Source organism: Ammospiza nelsoni, chromosome 25 (assembly GCF_027579445.1).
Source record: "Ammospiza nelsoni isolate bAmmNel1 chromosome 25, bAmmNel1.pri, whole genome shotgun sequence".
NCBI lineage: Eukaryota > Metazoa > Chordata > Aves > Passeriformes > Passerellidae > Ammospiza > Ammospiza nelsoni.
The window spans coordinates 1933845-1951528 of NC_080657.1; the positions used below are offsets into that span (position 1 = coordinate 1933845).

A 17684-nucleotide genomic window follows, 5' to 3' on the forward strand; every position below is an offset into this window, starting at 1 on the left:
TGACTGCCGCCCTTTTTCCGTGCCGGTGACACCTCCAGGCGCCACTCGGGGATGCGACATCCACAGACCGCGGGTGAACAGCGCCAGGGGAGCCTTGGGGATCATTTTGATCATTTTGGGGGCTGTTCCTCCCTGCAGGGACACGAGCAGAGCCCGAACGTGTCCCCGAGGTGCCACATCCCCCCCGCTCTGTCACCTCTGCGCTTCCTGCCTGCGCCTGCGGCTTCCCGCCCCATCAAAGCAGCCAGCACAATGTCACAATGTCGCTGTGGTTCGGAGCTGGCCCCAAAACAGCGCTGCCACCCCCCGGGGGCACCGCGGGTCCCCTCCGGTCCGGTCCTTGTCACCGCGGCTCTCAGGGCAGCCGTGGCACTGTGGTGACACGGCGGTGACACGGTGGTGACAGCCCGAGGGGGCTCTGAGCAGTGTCCCACAGCATACAGGGGACATTGAGGCATGTGGAGGAGGGTGGCAGTGCCAGGAGGGGACACTGGGGTGGGGCAGGGACGGCCAGGCTGGCACAGAGGGGACAGAATGGGGACAGAGCAGGGATAGAGGGGACGGCACAGGGACAGAGGGGACAATGCAGGGACAGAGAGGGGACAGCACAGGGACAGAGGGGACAATGCAGGGATAGAGCAGGGACAGAGGAGACAGTACAGGGACAGCTCAGGGACAGTGCAGGGATGGAGCAGGGACAGCACAGGGACAGCACAGGGACAGCACAGGGACAGCACAGGGACAGAGGGGGACAGAGGGGCGCTGGCAGCAGGTGCCACCCCCTCAGTGTGCCCTGCCGGGGGCCCGGCGGTGGCAGGAAGCCATCGGGGTTTGTCACTCGTTCTCTTGCGGTCGGGGGCGAGCTGAGAGCGGCTCCGGGCTCCTCTCGGCTCCGCTCATGCGGCGGAAGCCGGAGCGAGGCGGGGACAGCGGCGGCGCGGCCGGGCCGGGGGCGCTGCTCCCCAAAACACCCGGGGGGCTCCGAGCCCCAAAACACCCGGGGGGCTCCGAGCCCCAAAACACCCGGGCGGCTCCGCTCTGCGCCCCAAAAGGATCGAAGGACTCCGCTTTGCTCCCCACCCGGCTCCAGGGGAATCATCTCTGCACCCCAAAAGATCCGGGGGACTCCGCTCTGCACCCCACAAGGTTCGAGGGGATCCTCTCCGCATCCCAAAAGGTTCCAGGGGCTCCTCTCTGCACCCCAAAACACGCGGGGGGCTCCGCTTTGCACCCCAAAAGGCTCGGGGAACTCTGCTTTGCACCCCGCAAGGCTTGGGGGCGTCCTCTCTGCACCCCAAAAGGATCGGGGGGATCCTCTCTGCACCCCAAAAGGCTCGAAGGGATCCTCTCCGCACCCCACAACGCTTCAGGGACTCTGCTCTGCTCCCACAAGGTTCTGGGGGCTCCTCTCTACACCCCAAAAGGCTCGGGGAGATCCTCTCTGCACCCCAAAACACCCGGGGGGCTCCGCTCTGCTCCTCAAAGGGCTTGGGGGGCTCCTCTCTGCACCCCATGAAACTTGGGTGACTCCATTCTGCACCCTGTAAGGCTCGGGGCACTCCGATTTGCACCCCAAAAGGATCGGGGGGATCCTCTTTGCACCCTAAAAGGCCCGGGGGCCTCTGCTTTGCACCCCAAAAGGCTCGGGGAACTCTGCCTTTCACCCCACAAGGCTTGGGGGCATCCTCTCTGCACCCCAAAAGGATCAGGGGGGTCCTCTCTGCACCCCAAAAGGCTCGAAGGGATCCTCTCCGCACCCCACATCGCTTCAGGGACTCTGCTCTGCTCCCCACAAGGTTCTGGGGGCTCCTCTTTGTACCCCACAAAGTTCGGGAGCCTCCTCCTTGCACCCCACAAGGCTTTGGGGGATCCTCTTCGCACCCCATAAGGCTCGGGGGGGCTCCTCTCGGCACTTCACAAGGCTTGAGGGACTTCGCTTTGCACCCCGAAAGGCTCGGGAGGCTCCTCTTTGCATCCCTCCCGGCTTGGGGGGGATCCTCTCTGCACCCCAAAAGGCTCGGGGGGCTCTGCTTTGCACCCCAAAAGGACCGGGGGGCTCCGCACAAGGTTTGAAGGACTCCCCTCTGCGCTCCATACGGATCCGGGTGCTCCTCTCTGCACCCCAAAAGGATCGGGGGGCTCCCCTTTACACCCCAAAAGGATCGGGGGACTCCCCTTTACACCCCAAAAGGATCGGGGGGCTCCCCTTTACACCCCAAAAGGACTGAGGGACTCCGCTTTACACCCCAAAAGGATCGGGGGGCTCCCCTTTACACCCCAAAAGGACCGAGGGACTCCTCTTTGCACCCCAAAAGGACCGAGGGACTCCCCTTTGCACCCCAAAAGGATCGGGGGGCTCCCCTTTACACCCCAAAAGGATCGGGGGGCTCCCCTTTACACCCCAAAAGGATCGGGGGGCTCCTGCCGGGCTGCCGAGGATGAGGAGGATGTGACGGGCAGGACATGGCTCAGTGACAGCGGCCGCTCCTCGCCCGCCCCGCGGCACCAGGTGAGAGCTGGGCAGGTTTGGGGGGCACCCGGGGGGTTTGGGGGGCACCCGGGGGTGGGGGGGATGGCAATGGGGGTTCGGGTTCGCTCCGAGCCGGGCTGGGCTCTGCCTCCCTCTGGGACATCCCTGGGGACACAGCGGCGCTGTCCCCGTGTCCCCTGCCCGCCTCGGGGCCCTGCCAGGGCACGGTGCCCCCCAAAACCCCATCTCCAGTTTTATCCCCAGGGCTGTGCCCGAGGGACGGGCAGCAGCTCGGTGCCAGTGTCGCAAGGTTGGTGCCCAGTCTGGGGTTCATGTGCTCAGAAATTCCCATTTTTGGTGCCCGATTTGGGGCTTCAGGCACTCAAAAGTTCCCGTGTTTGGGGCACAATTCCCATTTTTGGGGCCAAATTTGGAGCTACAGGCTCGCAGAAATTCCCATTTTTGGTGCCCAGTTCGGGAAACTCCCATTTTTGGTGCCCAATTTTGGGCTTCAGGTGCTCAGAAATTCCCATTTTATGTCCCAAATTTGGAGTTTCAGGCTCTCAGAAGTTCCGATTTACGGTGGCCAGTTTGGGGCTTCAGGCTCTCAGAAATTCCCATTTTTGGTGCTAAATTTGGGACATTCTCATTTTTGGTGCCCAATTCCCATTTGTGGTGCCCAATAAATTTGGGGCTTCAGGCGCTCAGAAATTCCCATTTTTGGTGCCCAACTTTGGATTTCAGGCGCTGAGAAATTCCCATTTTTACTGCCCAATTCCCATTTTTACTGCCCAGTTGGGGCTTCAGGCTCTCAGAAATTCCCATTTTTGGTGTCCAATTTGGGACTTCAGGCTCTCAAAAATTCCCATTTTTGGTGCCCAATTTGGGACTTCAGATGCTCAAAAATTCCCATTTTTGGTGTCCAATTTGGGACTTCAGGCTCTCAAAAATTCCCATTTTTGGTGCCCAATTTGGGGCTTCAGGTCCTCAGAAATTCCCATTTTTGGAGCCCAATTTGGGGCTTCAGGGCTCAGCAATTCTCATTTTTGGTGCCCAATTTGTGGCTTCAGGCTCTCAGAAATTCCCATTTTTGGGACCCGGTTTGGAGCTTTGGGTGCTCAGAAATTCCCATTTTTTTTGTGCCAAATTCCCATTTCTGGTGCCCAGTTTGGAGCTTCGGGCGCTCAGAAATTCCCATTTTTGGTGCCCAATTCCCACTTTTGGTGCCCGATTTGGGTTTCAGGCGCTCAGAATTTCCCATTTTTGCTGCAGTGTCACCCTTGGGGACACGGCCCTGGTGGCCCTGCCAGGCTGTGCCATCCCTGGCTGCCCATCCAGAGGGCTCACATCTGGCTCACATCTGGCTCGGGGTGCCACCAGCCATGGGGACAGCTCAGATTTCACCTCCTCACCCTGGTGACAACGGTGACAAACCAGCAGCGCCACATGGACGGAAAGGGACAGCACAGGACAGGACAGGGACCCCAAACCCAGATTAAAAAACCCCAAAATTTGGGCGCACACCTGGCACAGCCACGCCGTGCCAGCACAAAGAAATTCAGTTGCACCAACAAAACAAAAAACCAACTTCAAACACTCTTTTTTGGGGTTTTTTTTTGGGTTTTTTTTTTCTCGTGAAACGGCTGCTGGGTGGAAATTACGCTGTGGCTTGGGGCTGGGAGAGAAAAAAAGCACAATAGCAGCACCTCCCTGCTCAGCATGGGAGGAAAAAACAGAAAAACAGCTCCTGGAGGGGTTTGAGGGGCTCTGGGCAGCTCCTCAGGGGGTGGAATTGGGAATTCTCAGCTGTTCTTTAGCTCTGGGTGAGAAATGTGGGCACTTTGATGTTGTTCTGGTCCTAAAAGCTGAGTTTAAGTTGGGTTCTGCTCAAAAAAGGCCTCAAAATGTTGGTGAATTTTGGATTTTTTTGGTCTCTTGGCTACCTGGCTGAAATGTGGGCATTTTGATGCTGTTCTGGTCCTAAAAGCTGAGTTTAAGTTGGGTTCTGCTCTGAAAAGTCCTCAAAATATTGGTGAAATTTGGATTTTTTTTTTTGCTTTTCTGGTTACCTGGATGAGATGTGGGCACTTTGCTGCTGTTTTGGTCGATAAAAGCTGAGCCTGAGCTGGGTCCTGCTCAAAAAAAAAACCTCAAAATGTTGGTGAATTTTGGATTTTTCGCTCTTCTGGCTGCCTGGCTGAGATGAGGTAGATCTTGGTGCTGCTGGGAGTGGTAAGGGAAGAGTCTGAAAAAGGGACCCCAAACCCATCTTAGGGACCCCAAACCCATCTTAGGGACCCCAAACCCTCTCTGGGGACCCCAAACACTCCTTAAGGACCCCAAACCCTTCTTAGGAACCCCAAACCCTCCTCAGGGACCCCAAACCATCCTTGGGGACCCCAAACTCTCCTTAAGGACCCCAAACCCTCTTTAAGAACCCAAACCCTTCTTGGGGAGCCCAAACCCTCCCTGGGGACCCCAAACCTTCTCTAGGGAGCCCAAACCCTCTTTAAGGACCCCAAATCCTTCTTAGGAACCCCAGACTCTCCTTAGGGAGCCCAAACCCTCCATGGGGACCCCAAACCTTCCCTGGGGAGCCCAGACTCTCCTTAGGGACCCCAAACCCTTCTTAGGAACCTTAAACCCTCTCTGGGGACCCCAAAGACTCCTTAAGGAGCCCAAACCCTTCCTGGGGACCCCAAACCCTCTATGGGCACCCCAAACCCTTCTTGGGGAGCCCAAACCATCCCTGGGGACCCCAAACCTTCTCTAGGGAGTCCAAACCCTCTTTAGGGACCCCAAACCCTTCTTGGGGACCCCAAAACCTCTCTGGGCACCCCAAACCCTTCTTGGGGAGCCCAAACCATTCCTGGGGACCCCAAACCTTCTCTAGGGAGCCCAAACCCTCTTTAGGGACCTCAAACCCTTCTTAGGAACCCCAAACCCTCCTCAGGGACCCCAAACACTCCTTAAGGACCCCAAACCCTTCTTGGGGAGCCCAAACCATCCCTGGGCACCCCAAACGCTTCTTGGGGACCCCAAACCCTCTATGGGCACCCCAAACCCTTCTTGGGGAGCCCAAACCATTCCTGGGGACCCCAAACCTTCTCTAGGGAGCCCAAACCCTCTTTAAGGACCCCAAACCCTTCTTAGGAACCCCAAACCCTGCTCAGGGACCCCAAACACTCCTTGGACCGCCCAAACCCCCCCTGGGGACCCCAAATTCTCACTGGCTGCCAGGTCAGGGGGGCACAGCGGGGGCTGTGACACACCTGGGCTGGCTGGAGGTGACAAAACCCTGCGGAAGTCCCAGCTGGGACCAATCCCGGCCCCGTGGGCGTGGGGGATTCTGCAGAAGAGACTTTTCCGGGGCCCCACGAGCCGCTGCCGGGGTTTGTGGCGCGCTCAGCGTTTTGGGAAGGCCAGAGGTGCCCAGAATTGTGCCATGCTCAGCGTTCTCACCCAGAGGTGCCCAGAATTGTGCCATGCTCAGTGTTCTCCCCCGGAGGTGCCCACGGGGTTTGTGCCACATTCAGTGTTCTCACCCAGAGGTGCCCAGAATTGTGCCATGCTCAGTGTTCTCCCCCGGAGGTGCCCACGGGGTTTGTGCCACATTCAGTGTTCTCAGGAATGGGTGCCCAGGTTTGTGCCACTCTCAGTGTTCTCACCCAGAGGTGCCCGTGGGGTTTGTGCCACGTTCAGCACTCTCAGGAATGCCAGAGGGGTTTGTGCCATGCTCAGAGCTCTCAGCAAGGCCAGAGGTGCCCACAGGGTTTGTGCCATGCTCAGTGTTCTCACCTGGAGGTGCCCACGGGGTTTGTGCCATGCTCAGTGATCTCACCCGGAGGTGCCCACGGGGTTTGTGCCGTGCTCGGGGCTCTCAGGAATCCCAGAAGTGCCCAGATTTGTGCCACTCTCAGTGTTCTCACCCAGAGGTGCCCATAGGGTTTGTGCCACGCTCAGCACTCTCAGGAATGCCAGAGGTGCCCACGGGCTTTGTGCCACGCTCAGCGTTCTCACCCAGAGGTGCCCACGGGCTTTGTGCCATGCTCAGTGTTTTTAGGAATGCCAAAGGTGCCCGGGTTTGTGCCATGCTCAGCACTCTCAGCAAGGCCAGAAGTGCCCAGATTTGTGCCACTCTCAGTGTTTTTGGGAAGGCCAAAGGTGCCCGGGTTTGTGCCACACTCAGCATTCTCAGGAAAGCCAGAAGTGCCCACGGTGTTTGTGCCACACTCAGTGTTCTCACCCAGAGGTGCCCACGGGGTTTGTGCCACTCTCAGCGTTTTTGGGAATCCCAGAGGTGCCCGTGGGGTTTGTGCCACGCTCAGCACTCTCAGGAATGCCCATGGGGTTTGTGCCATGCTCAGAGCTCTCAGCAAGGCCAGAGGTGCCCACAGGGTTTGTGCCACGCTCAGCGTTCTCACCCAGAGGTGCCCACAGGATTTGTGCCACCTCAGTGTTTTTAGGAATCCCAGAGGTGCCCAGATTTGTGCCGTGTTGAGCACTCTCAGCAAGGCCAGAGGTGCCCACGGGGTTGGTGCCATGCTCAGCATTTTTGGGAAGGCCAAAGGTGCCCATGGGGTTTGTGCCACACTCAGCACTCTCAGGAAAGCCAGAGGTGCCCATGAGGTTTGTGCCATGCTCAGTGTTCTCACCCAGAGGTGCCCACGGGGTTTGTGCCACTCTCAGCGTTTTGGGGAAGGCCAGAGGTGCCCATGGAGTTTATGCCACATTCAGTGTTTTTGGGAAGGCCAAAGGTGCCCGGGTTTGTGCCACACTCAGTGTTTTTGGGAATCCCAGAGGTGCCCATGGGGTTTGTGCCATGCTCAGCACTCTCAGCAATGCCAGAAGTGCCCACGAGGTTTGTGCCATGCTCAGTGTTTTAAGGAATGCCAAAGGTGCCCAGATTTGTGCCATGCTCAGCATTTTTGGGAAGGCCAGAGGTGCCCATGGAGTTTATGCCACACTCAGCACTCTCAGGAAAGCCAGAGGTGCCCACGGGGTTTGTGCCACTCTCAGCGTTTTTGGGAAGGCCAGAGGTGCCCGTGGGGTTTGCAGATCTTCTCACAAAGGTGCCCACACCCTGGTGGCACTGTAGGCACACCGGTGTCACCATGGCTGAGCCTCGAGGGTGCTGCAGGATTGGGGGCTCAGGAACATCCCCGGTGCAGCAGGAACGGGGCTGGGTGTGCAGAGAATGGGAATTTGTAGGAAAAGGAGTTTGGATGTGCCCACATCCACCTGTGAGGGGATTTTAGGGTCGGGGAGGTGCTTGCCCAGCCAGAGCTCGTTAAGGGAGAGCTGCAGGAGTGTGCTAATTAATTGCTAATGGGATGTTAATGAGGAGGTTGTTATGTGCAGGGAGAGCAGAGGGATCAGCCCCAGAGCAGCACGGCGGGGAGGAGCTGGCACAGAGGAGCCTCAGGCTGGGCACTAATTGCCTTCAGTGGTTTAATTAACGGAGGCAGGATAAATTAGGAGGAAATAATGGCTGGTGAGGGAGTCAGGGAATGTCCCTGGGATGGATGGATGGATGGATGGATGGATGGATGGATGGATGGATGGATGGATGGATGGATAAATGGATGGATGGATGGATGGATGGATGGATGGATGGATGGATGGATGGATGGATGGATGGATGGATGGATGATGGATGGATGGATGGATGGATGGATGGATGGATGGATGGATGGATGGATGGAATGAGGATGCACTGGATCATGAGGAGAGCCAGCAATGGAGTTGTCCTGTGTCACTCGTGTCCCCCACAGCCACCATGGGCTGCTGCTGCAGCTCGGACTATGATGAGGACTGGATCGAGAACATCGACATCTGTGAGCACTGCAACTACCCCATCGAGCCCGACAGCAAGCGCCAGGTGAGCAGGGGTGACAGACCCCAATCCCCGTGCCCAAACACCCCCAGAGGTGCCCAAACACCCCCAGAGGTGCCCAAGCCCCACAAACTGGGGGCTCACCAGCTCCTGTCCCCTGGCAGAGGCTGATCCGCAACGGCTCCGAGGTGCGAGACCCCCTGGTGTCCTACGAGTCCTCGTCACCTCCGTGCTCCCCCATGCAAGGTGAGGCATGGCTGTGGCCTGGGGAGGGCTCTGCCACCCCCAGAGTGGTCACTGCCACCCCCAGAGCGGTCACTGTCACCCTGTCCCTGCTCTTGTCCCCACAGACAAGCTGGTGGTGGCCCTGTACAACTACGAGCCCAAGCACGACGGGGACCTGGGGCTGCGCAAGGGGGAGAAGCTGCGAGTGCTGCAAGAGTGAGGAACCCCAGAGGGGCTGGGGGGGTCTCACTGAGGGCCTGGGGGGCTCATTGAGGGTCTGGGGTCTCACTGAGCTCTGTTCCTGCAGGAACGGGGAGTGGTGGAAGGCGCAGTCGCTCACCACGGGCCAGGAGGGGCTGATCCCACACAACTTCGTGGCCTTGGTGAACAGCCTGGAGCCCGAGCCGTGAGTGGGGAGGGAGAGGGTGATGGATGGATGGATGGATGGATGGATGGATGGATGGATGGATGGATGGATGGATCCATGGATGAAAGGATGGGTGGATCCATGGATGGGTGATGGATGGATAGATGGATCCATGGATGGATGGATCCAGGCATGGATAGATAGATAGATAGATGGATCCACGGATGGATGGATCCATGGAGGGATGGATGATGGATGGATCGATGCATGATGGATGGATGGATGCGTCCTGGCGGGATCTGGTCTCTGGGAAGGACCCCACAGCACCCCACAAATCCCCAGTGCTGGTTCCCCTGTGCCCTGACCCTGTCCCGTTCCCCAGGTGGTTCTTCAAGAACATCAGCCGCAAGGATGCCGAGCGGCAGCTCCTGGCCTCGGGCAACACCCACGGCTCCTTCCTCATCCGCGAGAGCGAGACCTCCAAAGGTGCCACCCGCGGGTCCCTGGGGCGCGGGGTCCACGGGAGGGCTCGGGGGTCCCACGCGTGTCCCTGTCCCCAGGCTCGTACTCGCTGTCCGTGCGGGACCTGGACGAGAGCCAGGGAGAGACGGTGAAGCACTACAAGATCCGGAACCTGGACAACGGCGGCTTCTACATCTCCCCCCGCGCCCCCTTCGGCAGCCTCAGGGAGCTGGTGCAGCACTACACACGTGGGAACGGGAACGGGATGGGATGGGATGGGATGGGATGGGATGGGATGGGATGGGATGGGATGGGATGGGATGGCAGGATGATATGGGACAAGATGAAATGGGAATGGAAGAGAATTGGATGGGGTGGGATGGAATGGAATTGGAATGGAAGAGGATGGGATAAAATGGGAATAGGAGAGAATAAGGGGGGATGGTACAGGATGGGATGGGAATGGCACCAAATAGGATGGAATGGGATAGGAAAGTTGTGGGATGGGAAGGGCGTGGGATGAGACAGGACAGGATGGGATGGGACAGGGTGTTATGGGACAAGATGAAATGGGAATGGGGCAGAATTGGATGGAGTAGAACACAATGGAATAGGAATGGGATGGAATAGGATGGCACCAAACAGGAGGGAATGATATAGGATGGGATAAGAAAGTTGTGGGATAGGACAGGACAAGATGGAATGGGACAGCATGATATGGGACAAGATGAAATGGGAATGGGACAAGATCAGATGGGATGGGATAGAGACAGGATGGGATGGGACAAGATGAAATGGGAATAGAAGAGAATTGGATGGGGTGGAACACGATGGGATAGGATGGGGTGGGGATGGGATGGGATGGGATGGGATGGAACAGTTGTGGGATGGAACAGGACAGGATGGAATGGGGCAGGGTGTTATGGGATGAAATTAAATGGGAATGGGAGAGAATTGGATGGAATAGAACATGATGAAATGGGAATGGGATGGGGTGGGGTGGGATGGGATAGGATTGGAGGGGATGGCACCAAACAGGATGGAATGGGATAAGATGGGATAGGAAAGTTGTGGGATGGGACAGGACAGGATGGAATGAGGCAGGGTGTTATGGGACAAGATGAAATGGGAATGGGATGGGATAGGGACAGGATGGGATGGGACAGGACAATATGGGACAAGATGAAATGGGAATGGAGGAGAATTGGATGGAGTGGAACACCATGGGATGGGAATGGGAATGGGATGAGGATGGGATGGGATGAGGATGGGATGGGATGCAATAGGAAAGTTGTGGGATGGGATGGGAAGGGAGTGGGATGAGACAGGACAGGATGGAATGGGGCAGGGTAATGGGACAAGATGAAATGGAAATGGAAGAGAATTGAATGGGGTGGGACGGGATGGGATGGGACAGGATGGGATGAGCAGGACCCGCTGCTCCTGGTGCCCCAGCCCAGCCCTGGCTGTGCCGGGCGCCGGCGCTGGCCCAGCTCTGCCTCCCCGTGCCCAGGCAGCTCCGACGGGCTGTGCTGCCGCCTGGGCAAGCCGTGCCAGACGCAGAAGCCGCAGAAGCCGTGGTGGCAGGACGAGTGGGAGGTGCCGCGGGAGTCGCTGAAGCTGGTGGAGAAGCTCGGAGCGGGGCAGTTCGGAGAGGTCTGGATGGGTGAGTGAGGGGGAAACTGAGGCACCAGGGTGAGAAGCGGGATCCTCCAGCCAGGATCTCCCACTCCGGACAATTCCAAGGTGTACATTTCACTTAAAATGGATTTCTACTCTAGAAAATTTTCTACTCTGCAGTTTTCAAACCACAGACTTACTCAAAGATGTACATTTTGCTTAAATCCAAATGGATTTCTACCCTAGAAAATTTCTACTCTGTAGTTTTCAAACTACAGACTTGACGTAACTCAAAGATATATATTTCACTTAAATCCAAATGGATCTCCACTCTAGAAAATTTCTGCTCTGTGGTTTTCAAACTACAGACTTAAAGATGGACATTTCACCTAAATCAAAATGGATTTCTACTCAAGAAAATTTCTAAATTTCTACTCTAGTTTTCAAACTACAGACTTCACTCAAAGATGCACATTTCACTTAAATAAAAATGGATTTCCACTCTAGAAAATCTCTACTCTGTAGTTTTCAAACTGCAGACTTAAAGATGGACATTTCACCTAAATCAAAATGAATTTTTCCTCTAGAAAATTTCTACTCTATAGTTTTCAGACTTAACTCAAAGATGTAAATTTCACTTAAATCAAAACGGATTTCTGCTCTGGAAAATTTCTAAATTTCTACTCTATAGTTTTCAAACTACAGACTTAATTCAAAGATACACATTTCACTTAAATAAAAATGGATTTCTACTCTAGAAAATTTCTACTGTGCAGTTTTCAAACTACAGGCTTAAAGATGCACATTTCACTTAAATCAAAATGGATTTCTACTCTTGAAAATTTCTAGAGTATAAATCCAATTCGAGTTTTCAAACTACAGACTTAACTCAAAGATGGACATTTCACCTAAATCAAAACGGATTTCTGCTCTGGAAAATTTCTAAATTTCTACTCTATAGTTTTCAAACTACAGACTTAATTCAAAGATACACATTTCACTTAAATAAAAATGGATTTCTACTCTAGAAAATTTCTACTGTGCAGTTTTCAAACTACAGGCTTAAAGATGCACATTTCACTTAAATCAAAATGGATTTCTACTCTTGAAAATTTCTAGAGTATAAATCCAATTCGAGTTTTCAAACTACAGACTTAACTCAAAGATGGACATTTCACCTAAATCAAAACGGATTTCTGCTCTGGAAAATTTCTAAATTTCTACTCTATAGTTTTCAAACTACAGACTTAATTCAAAGATACACATTTCACTTAAATAAAAATGGATTTCTACTCTAGAAAATTTCTACTGTGCAGTTTTCAAACTACAGGCTTAAAGATGCACATTTCACTTAAATCAAAATGGATTTCTACTCTTGAAAATTTCTAGAGTATAAATCCAATTCTAGTTTTCAAACTACAGACTTAACTCAAAGATGGACATTTCACCTAAATCAAAACGGGCCTCTACTCTAGAAAATTTCTACTGTGCAGTTTTCAAACTACAGACTTAAAGGTGTACATTTTCGTTTACATCAAAATGGATGCCTACTCTAGAAAATTCCTACTCTCCCCCCAAGGTCTGTACAACGGGCACACCAAGGTGGCAGTGAAGTGCCTCAAGGCTGGCAGCATGTCCCCCAGCGCCTTCCTGGCCAAGGCCAACCTGATGAAGAAGCTGCAGCACGTGCGGCTGGTGCGGCTCTACGCCGTGGTCACCAAGGAGCCCATCTACATCATCACCGAGTTCATGGAGAAGGGTGAGGCCACCCCGGGGGGCTCCAGGTGCTGCCTCGTCCTCGGGGATGTGGCCATGGAGGTCTGGGGGTTTAAGGTTGGGAAAGGTCTTTGGGATAAAGCTCATGCTGGGGAAAATTCCCATTTAAACTGGCAGAGTTGATGTGTGCTGGGCATTGTCCTGAGAAGGGTGACAGAGCCTGGGGTGGTCCCAGCCACCCAAAATGGGTCATGGGCATTGTCCTGGCAGGGGTGACCAATCTTAGGGAGGTCCCTGTGGCCCAAATTGGGTCCTAGGCAGTGTCCTGGCAATGGTGACAGAACCTGGGATGGTCCCTGTGGCACAAAATGGGTCATGGGCATTGTCCTGGCAGTGGTGACAGAGCCTGGGGTGGTCCCTGTGGCCCAAATTGGGTTCTGGGCATTGTCCTGACAAGGGGTGACCAATCTTAGGGGGGGGTCTTATGGCCCAAATTGGGTTCTGGGCATTGTCCTGGCAAGGGTGACCAATCTTAGGGGGACGTTGTGGCCCAAATTGGGTTCTGGGCATTGTCTTGGAAGGAATGACCAACCCCAGGGTGGTCCCTGCAACATGTGGGTGACCCAAAGTGGGTCTTGGGCATTGTCCTGGCAATGGTGACCAAGCCTAGGCTGGTCCCTAAAACCTGGGGGTGGCCCAGTTTAAGTCCTGGGCATTGTCCTGGCACGGGTGACAGAGCCTGGGGTGGTCCCTGCCACCCAAAATGGGTCTTGGGCATTGTCCTGGCTGGGATGACCAACCCAGGGTCGTCCCTACAACATGTGGGTGACTCAAAGTATGTCCTGAGCATTGTCCTGGAAGGGGTGGCCAAGCCTGGACTGGTCCCCAAAACCTGGGGTGACCCAAACTGAGTCCTGGGCATTATCCAGGAAGGAATGACCAAGACTGGGGTGGTCTCTGCCACCCAAATTGTGTTCTGGGCATTGGCCACATTCCCAGAGTTTTTTGGGGGGACAGTGTCCTTGTGACCCCCCCAGGAGCTGAGAACTGCTGCTTTCATCTCAGGCAGCCTCGTGGATTTCCTCAAGACCTCGGAAGGAGTCAAGCTCAGCATCAACAAACTCCTGGACATGGCAGCTCAGGTGAGGGGGGAGCAGAGAGCTGGGGATGGAGCTGGGAGAGCTCTGCGGGGCTGGAGCCATTAATTAACGACAGCAATTAATTAATAATCCCAAACCCCAGATCGCTGAAGGCATGGCTTTCATCGAGGCCAAGAATTACATCCACAGGGACCTGAGGGCCGCCAACATCCTGGTGTCGGACACTCTGTGCTGCAAAATCGCCGATTTCGGGCTGGCCCGGCTCATCGAGGACAACGAGTACACGGCTCGGGAGGGTGAGCCCGCCCTGCCAGGGGTCGCAGGGCTTGGGGACATCGGGACAGGGACCCTGGAGCTCCGGGGCAGCGGGACAGGGACCCTGGAGCTCCGGGGAGCTGCCACAGGGCTTGGGGACATCGGGACAGGGACCCTGGAGCTCCGGGGAGCTTGGGGACAGCGGGACGGGGACCCTGGAGTTCCGGGGAGCGGTTCAAGGATGTTTTTCCCTTTTCCATCTCGCTCCCCGCAGCTGGAGCGGGGCTCCTGCTTTGTGTGGCTGCCACCAAAGCCAGGCCGTCCCCAGGCAGCGACAGAGCCCGGCTGGGGACAGTCCCCGGGATTAACGCCGCGATTGCAGCTCAGCCAGGGCTCTTCATCCCCTCCCTTCCCTTTTCTCCGCTTTCCAGGAGCCAAATTCCCCATTAAGTGGACGGCGCCCGAGGCCATCAACTACGGCACGTTCACCATCAAGTCGGACGTGTGGTCCTTCGGCATCCTGCTCACCGAGATCGTCACCTACGGCCGCATCCCCTACCCAGGTCGGGGTCCCGGGGCGGCTGCGGGGCTGGCACGCCCTCGCTGTGTCTGTGTGTCTGTCTGTGGGTGTGTCTGTGTGTCTGTCTGTGGGTGTGGCTGTGGGTGTGTGTCTGTGTGCGAACATGCAGCGCTGCACGCACGCCGCTGCCAGCCTGGCTCGCTGCCCAAAGGGGCTGCACCGGGCACCTGGGGAGGGGTTCGGGGGGTGGGAGGTGCCCCCCATGCGGGGTTCGGGAGGGTGGGGTGGCAGCTGTGACCCAAAGTGGGTCCTGGGCATTGTCCTCGCAGGAATGACCAAGCCTGGAGTGGTCCCTGTGGCCCAAAATGGGTCCTGGGTGTTGTCCTGGCAAGGGTGGCTGAGCCTGGGGTGCTCCCTAAAACTCGGGGTGACCTAAACTGGGTCCTGGGCATTGTCCTGGCAGGGGTGACCAATCTTAGGGGGGGTCCCTGCCACCCAAACTTGGTCCTGCACATTGTCCTGGCAGGAATAACCAATCCTGGAGTGGTCCCTGTGATCCAAAATGGGTTCTGGGTGTTGTCCTGGCAAGGGTGACAGAGCCTGGGGTGGTCCCTGTGACCCAGATTGGGTCCTGGGCATTGTCCTGGCAGGAATGACCAGTCCTGGAGTGGTCCCTGTGATCCAAAATGGGTTCTGGGTGTTGTCCTGGCAAGGGTGACTGAGCCTGGAGTGGTTCTTGCCACCCAAATTGGGTCCTGGGCATTGTCCTGGCAGGAATGACCAGTCCTGGGGTGGTCCCTAAAACCTGGGGTGACCCAAACTTGGTCCTGGGCATTGTCCTGGCAGGAATAACCAATCCTGGAGTGGTCCCTGTGATCCAAAATGGGTTCTGGGTGTTGTCCTAGAAAGGGTGACTGAGCCTGGAGTGCTCCCTAAAACCTGGGATGATCCAGCTTGAGTCCTGAGCATTTTCCTGGCCAGGGTGACCAAGCCTGGGGTGCTCCCTAAAACTTGGGGTGACCCAAAATGGGTCCTGGGCATTGTCCTGGCAAGGGTGACAGACCCCAGGGTGGTCTCTGCCACCCAAAATGGGTCCTGGGTGTTGTCCTGGCAAGGGGGACAGAGCCTGGGGTGGTCCCTGTGACCCAGATTGGGTCCTGGGCATTGTCCTGGCAGGAATGACCAGTCCTGGAGTGGTCCCTGTGATCCAAAATGGGTTCTGGGTGTTGTCCTGGCAAGGGTGACTGAGCCTGGAGTGGTTCTTGCCACCCAAATTGGGTCCTGGGCATTGTCCTGGCAGGAATGACCAATCCTGGAGTGGTCCCTGTGACCCAAAATGGGTCCTGGGTGTTGTTCTGGCAAGGGTGGCTGAGCCTGGGGTTCTCCCTAAAACCTGAGGTGATCCAGCTTGAGTCCTGGGCATTATCCTGGCAGGAATGGCTGAGCCTGGGGTGGTCCCTGCCACCCAAAGTGGGTCCTGGGCATTGTCCTGACAGGAATGACCAAGCCTAGGGTGGTCCCTAAAACCTGGGGTGACCCAAAATGAGTCCTGGGCATTGTCCTGGCAAAGGTGACTGCGCCTGGGGTGGCACCCAACACCACCATGGGGGTGACCCAACCTAGGTCCTGGCAGGGGTGACCAACACCAGGGTGGTCTCTGTGACATTGAGGTGACCCAAACTGGGTCCTGGACATTGTCCTGGCAGGGATGACCAACCCCAGGATGTCACCTCCACCACGGGGGTGACCCACCCTGACCCCCACACCGTTCCCCTCCCTGCAGGCATGACGAACCCCGAGGTGATCCAGAACCTGGAGCGGGGGTACCGCATGCCGCAGCCCGAGCAGTGCCCGCCTGAGCTGTACGAGCTGATGAGGCAGTGCTGGAAGGAGAGCCCCGAGGAGCGCCCCACCTTCGACTTCCTCAGGAGCGTCCTCGAGGACTTCTTCACCGCCACCGAGGGCCAGTACCAGCAGCAGCCCTGAGCCTTGGGGGTCCCCACAGACCCCATGGACACCGCCCCGGCCTGGGGGTGAACTCTGTGAACATTTGCAGCGCTCCAGAGCTTGGGAGCAGCAGATTTGACTCTTTCAGGAGGGGCTGAGCAGACCCACAAGGGCTGAGGGATGGCACAGGGTGCCCACCCTGCTGTCCCTGCCCTTCCTGGGGCTCATGCAGGCCCCAGCCCCTCAGAGCTCCCCTCAGCCCGCTCTGTGCCCCCTTCACCCCCTGGGGATGGTCAGAGCAGACTCCACCAAATCCTAAGGAATGGCAGAGGTGCCCAGAGGGTGCCCACCCTGCTGTCCTTGCTCTTCCCAGGGGTATATCCAGGCTCTGGCCCCTCAGGGCTCCCATCACGGCCCCAGCCCCTCAGGGCTCCCCTCAGCCCGCTCTGCGCCCCCTTCACCTCCCGGTAATACCCAGAGCGGACCCCCAAGCGCTGAGGGATGGCAGAGGTGCCCAGAGGGTGCCCACCCTCCTGTCCGGAGCCCACCCTGCTGTCCCTGCCCTTCCCTGGGGCACATTCTGGCCCCAGCCCCTCAGGGCCCCCCTCACCCCTCAGTGATGGCAGGAGCCCCCCCAGCAGCGCTGCCCACTGCACCCCCCGGCTGTGGGACGCTCCCTCTCCCCCCCAAGGTGTTTGCAGCACCTCTCCCACAATAATTTTGGGGAAATAAAGGCGTTTGCAGCGGCGGGGGCCTCACAGGGCCGGGCTGCCATGGGGAGGGTGATGTGGGGTGATGCCCGCGGCGCACGGACCCCATTGGGGGTACACGGACCCCACTCGCACCAACACACCCCGAGGAGCCCCGGGGACCCCCCGGGACCCCCCTGACCCCACCGGAGCCCTGGGAGCCCCCCCAGACCCTCCCTCGCCCACCCCCTGCCCTGGGGTCCCCCCTCCCCAGGGATGGTTGAGCCCCCCTCAACCCCCCCACTCAGGGAATGGTTCCTCCCCGCCCACCTGGACCCCCCTCGGCGATGGTACATCCTCCCCCCCCTGTTCTCCGCACAGTGGTACAGCCCAAGCTCCCCCGGCGCTCAGCCTAACTTGCTAGGCGCCGCTGCGGCTTGCGATTGGTCAGCGGGCGGGAGGGGGCGGAACGGAGAG

General features: G+C 57.0%; 1 protein-coding gene across 1 annotated transcript; it reads left to right on the forward strand.

The window, feature by feature from the left end:
- Positions 1–954: 954 nt before the first annotated feature.
- LCK (LCK proto-oncogene, Src family tyrosine kinase) lies at positions 955–17205 on the forward strand. The gene is made up of 14 exons (XM_059488880.1): positions 955–1146; positions 2347–2509; positions 8245–8351; positions 8471–8552; positions 8657–8747; positions 8839–8937; positions 9281–9384; positions 9459–9608; positions 10874–11026; positions 12560–12739; positions 13762–13838; positions 13939–14092; positions 14483–14614; positions 16355–17205. Exons 3-14 carry the CDS (start codon positions 8250–8252, stop codon positions 16555–16557), a joined length of 1527 nt encoding a protein of 508 aa, XP_059344863.1. The 5' UTR covers positions 955–1146; positions 2347–2509; positions 8245–8249; the 3' UTR covers positions 16558–17205.
- Positions 17206–17684: the final 479 nt, after the last annotated feature.

What these genes read in the sequence shown, in the direction of transcription:
- LCK (XM_059488880.1), top strand. Translation starts at nt 8,250, where the DNA reads ATGGGCTGCTGCTGCAGCTCGGACTATGATGAGGACTGGATCGAGAAC. An exon ending in AACAGCCTGGAGCCCGAGCC is followed by an intron (nt 8,938 to 9,280) that starts GTGAGTGGGGAG and finishes CCCGTTCCCCAG; the next exon opens with GTGGTTCTTCAAGAACATCA. An exon ending in GTTCGGAGAGGTCTGGATGG is followed by an intron (nt 11,027 to 12,559) that starts GTGAGTGAGGGG and finishes TCTCCCCCCAAG; the next exon opens with GTCTGTACAACGGGCACACC.